Genomic DNA, 4,336 nt, shown 5'->3' on the forward strand with positions numbered 1-4,336 from the left:
ATCTTAACTTCTCAATCTCGAGTCAACATTCTGAAATCTCTGGAGCCAGAAAAGTTTCAAATTTTGAACTCCCTTGATTGGCGGTATAACAGCTGTAGTGCGAAATTTAAGCATCAATCTCCTCTCCCTTCTGTAGCCTATCTTGGTAAAATTCAAAGTCTCGCCAAGATTACCTCGTATACAAAGTCAAATCAATACTCTTTTATTGCCAGATATTCGCGTTCAGTCTTTGCGGTTGTAATCTTTCCAGACATAAATTATCCTCATTATCTCTTCCTAACCAATTATGGTAGTTTGGTGGTCAAATTCACTATATTTAAGCATCATCTGTGGGAATATCATACTCATTCTTTATTCTCACATCTCCTTCATTATACTCAAAACAAAAAAAATGTCTTCATCGTCTAAGAATCCTGTTACTTCCATAACCAATCAACTCCATAATGCCAATATCAGAAACATCTCTGCTATGAAACTAAGGCAAGCAGTTGGGTCCGTGAAGGCACTTTCAGTCGCTACAGAAGAGAGAGGTCATACCTTGATAGGCAAGGTCTTTAATGAAGAGTCTTTGGAAACATATCAGGTTAGAAAGGAACTAAAAACACTCTGGAATCTATACAAGTTTAGAGAGATTCGTGCTCTTGATAAAAACATTTTTCTTGTTAAGTTTATAACAAAGGAAAAGATGGAAGCGGTGCTCAAGAAAATCCCTGGAATGTTTGCAAGTCTCACTTAAATCTTCTTCCTTATGATGATGATGTTCCTCTAGAAGATTGGAACTTTAGTCATAGTGAATGGACTATTCAATTCAAAAACATGTTGCTTGAACATCATTCTGTCCAAGTAATTGATGAAGCTTTGGTGGAACTAGGACCAAAGATTTCGACTGATCCCCCAAACTGTCGGCCAACCTATGGAAGTATGATATCAACAAGAATGAAGATTGATTTAAGCAAACCTCTCTATAGAGGTGGGTGGTGGAACACAAGAGCTGGTGGAGTTACCTGGGTAAGATATCATTGGGAACGTCAACCCCATAACCTATGTACACATTGCTGGACAGTGAATCACAACAAGGAGGAGTGTGCTAATGTTGCTCATGATCTGAAGATTCGCCGATACACAAATGAGAAGTATATCAACTATATCCATGGTCTGGCTGAAACTTATGGAGTTGAAATATGTGAAGACATGGATCTCCTTATTCAAAGAATTTGTGAGGCTAGTAAGAAACAGATAAATGAACAAGGATATGATCATGAAGATACCAGACGACCCAAAAGTTCAAGGAGCACTGAAGAGGAAAATGATGAGCCCACTGATGACTTGGATATCAATGAACTGCATTCGTCTCCAACTTCTATTGAGTTTGATGGAATGGAGCACGATTTGGTAGAGGAGGGAGAGAATATTACTAAAATTTACCCCCAGGTGATGGATGAGGTTGCTGATTCCCCTACTTTTTTGGTGCACTCTTTTCCTACTTCTTCCTTTTTCCAATTTTTACTTTTTCAGCAAGTTCTCTCTAAGGTTTTTTCTTGTCTTCCCCTTTATTTAAAGTTTGCAACTCACGATATTTTCAGTATATGAAAATTCTTAGCTGGAATTGTCAAGGGTTCTTAGGTAAAGATACTAGAGATCATCTTATTTACCTCAACAATCTTCATCATCCGGAAATTATATTCATCTGTGATACTAAAATCAATGATAGTAGAATCATCATATTATCTAACTTTCTAGGAATGCCCAATATGGCTTTTGCACTATCTGTGGGTCTGGCAGGTAGTTTACTTTTATTATGGAAGGATGGTTTTTCTCTTAATATAGATCACCAGGATGACAAAATCTTTCACACACGAGTCACTAATGATGCTTGTAAGGGGGAATGGTACTTAACGTGCGTTTATGGCACCATTACAACCATGAAAAAGAAGCTCAATGGGCGTTCATTAAAAGTCTTGGTAGGTCTATTAATAAACCGTGGGTCCTCATTGGTGATTTGAATATCACTTTTACTCCCAATGATAGGAACACTGATTTCAATAACACCACCTCTAGTGCTGTCCTAGATCTCATTAAAGATTCTGATCTTACTGATTTGGGTTTCTGTGGAAACCCTTATACTTGGAGTAGTAATAAACACGGCACAGGTAGATTTAAGTCCAGGATAGACCGAGCTTTAGGAAACAGAGAGTGGTACTTAGTTTACCCAAATTCCATTCTTAGACACATCCCACATTACGGTTCTGACCATGCCCCTATTTTGCTAGATATTTCAAACCAAGATAGAAATTCTTTTTCTGAGAATATTAAAACTGCTTGGTCTACTAATTTTCTGGTTCTAATGCTTTTGTTCTTACAAAAAAATTGTCTAATACAAGACATTTGCTGTCACTATGGAGTAAGAGTACGTTTGGTGATTTCAATAAACGTATCACGCAACTTCAGTCTGAATTGATCTCTTTGCAAGATGCTGATGTGAATGGTTCTAATACAGAAGCTGTCATTCTTTTAGAAAGCGAGATTAGAAAGCTCAATGAAATACAAGCAAGCTCTAATCGACAAAAGTCTCGTGACCACTTCTATAATGACATGGATATGAATTTGAGGTTTTTCCATATCATAATGAATAGAAGAAAATGTCGAAACAGAATTGACTCTCTTATGGCACCAAATGGTACATGGTGTAATGACAGAGATTCACTTTCTAATCTTCTTAAACAACATTTCCAGAATATTATGACTACTTCCAATCCGTCAAGCATCCAACATTTCATCAGACACATACCACGGTGCATTTATTTGAAAGACAATGAACAACTTGAAGCCATTCCTTCAGAACAAGAGATCCACCAAGCACTCATGACCATGGAGCCATGGACGTCACCGGGACCAGATGGTTTTCCCCCTGGGTTCTACCAAACTCAATGGCAAGTAGTGAATGCCGATGTATGTAAGATGATTAAATCTTTCTTTCATTCCGGTTTTCTAGTTCAACAGCTTAACAACACTATAGTCTCTTTGATTCCCAAAGTTCAAATAGCAAACAAACCAAAATATTTTCGTCCCATTGCTTTGTGCAACACAGTTTATAAAATCATCTCGAAGATCATTGCTTTGAGGATGAAGAAACATATTGCAAAAATTATTTCTCCAATGCAGTCGGCCTACGTATCAGGTAGACTTATCTCTGAAAACATTTGCTTAGTGCAAGAAATTGTGCAATCCATGAAGAGAAAAGAAGGATTAGGAGGCCACCTTGCTCTTAAAATGGACATGTCTAAAGCATTCAATAGACTAGAATGGAGTTTCCTTTTAGACATTCTAAAACAGTTTGGGTTTTCAGAAAAATTTCGACAATTTATTTCTCAGTGCATTTCGACAACTCATATTGAAGTCATGTTGAATGGTTCCCCCACTACATCATTCAAGACGACTAGAAGAATCAGGCAGGGTGATCCGTTATCACCCTACCTATTTATTCTCGCAATGGAGTCTTTTTCAAGATTCTTGCCTCACTGTGAAGCAACTGGGAAACTCACAGGTATGAAGATCTCTCGTTCTGCACCAAAAACCAACCATTTGCTGTTTGCGGATGATTGTATCCTGTTTTGCAAAGCCAATGATGCACAAGTTCAAAAATTGCTAAGCGTGATACATCAATTCTCCATATGCTTAGGGCAATTGATAAATTTCAATAAATCTACTGTGTTTTTTAGTTCTAACCTTTCTCCTAAAGCTTGTCAGAATATCAGTGGAGATCTTCAAGTCAGATCACTGAATATCTCGGATGAAAAATACCTTGGTATTCCCTTTTTTGTTGGTAGAAGAAAGCGCATTCCCTTCTCTATACTATGTGACAAAATGGATCATAGGTTTGCGAATTGGAATGGCAGTAACATGTCGGAGGAAGCTAGATCAGTTATGATTAAAAATGTTTCCAACGCGATTCCAATGCATCATATGACGAGTTTCAAGTTACCTGATGTTACCATTAAAAAGATGAGTTCTAAACAACGGCAGTTCTGGAGGAATAAGAAGTAATGTCGAGGCAACCACATAATCACATGGAGAAGAAATCAAAAACCCAAAGAAGAAGGAGGTCTCGGATTTCGTGATATGCAAATATTCAATAGGGCTTTGCTTGCAAAGTCGGCATGGAAACTTTGTTCTGATACGGAGCCCATGATGACTAAATCTTTACAGGATAAATACTATCCAAATGGTGACCTATTTAATCTAAAAAGGAAGAGCAACACAACTTGGTCCTGGAGAAGTTTGAGTTCAGAGCTAGGATTTGTGCAAGCCAACAGCTGTTGGTGTTTAGGTAACGACA

The 4,336-nt window shown here is 37.7% G+C and overlaps 1 protein-coding gene across 1 annotated transcript; it reads left to right on the forward strand.

Moving 5' to 3' along the window:
- Window positions 1-391: 391 nt before the first annotated feature.
- LOC113315813 lies at window positions 392-4,044 on the forward strand. Its single transcript, XM_026564062.1, has 5 exons — window positions 392-530; window positions 668-1,467; window positions 1,584-1,888; window positions 2,029-2,338; window positions 2,449-4,044. Exons 1-5 carry the CDS (start codon window positions 392-394, stop codon window positions 4,042-4,044), a joined length of 3,150 nt encoding a protein of 1,049 aa, XP_026419847.1.
- Window positions 4,045-4,336: the final 292 nt, after the last annotated feature.

Source organism: Papaver somniferum, chromosome 10 (genome assembly GCF_003573695.1).
Source record: "Papaver somniferum cultivar HN1 chromosome 10, ASM357369v1, whole genome shotgun sequence".
NCBI lineage: Eukaryota > Viridiplantae > Streptophyta > Magnoliopsida > Ranunculales > Papaveraceae > Papaver > Papaver somniferum.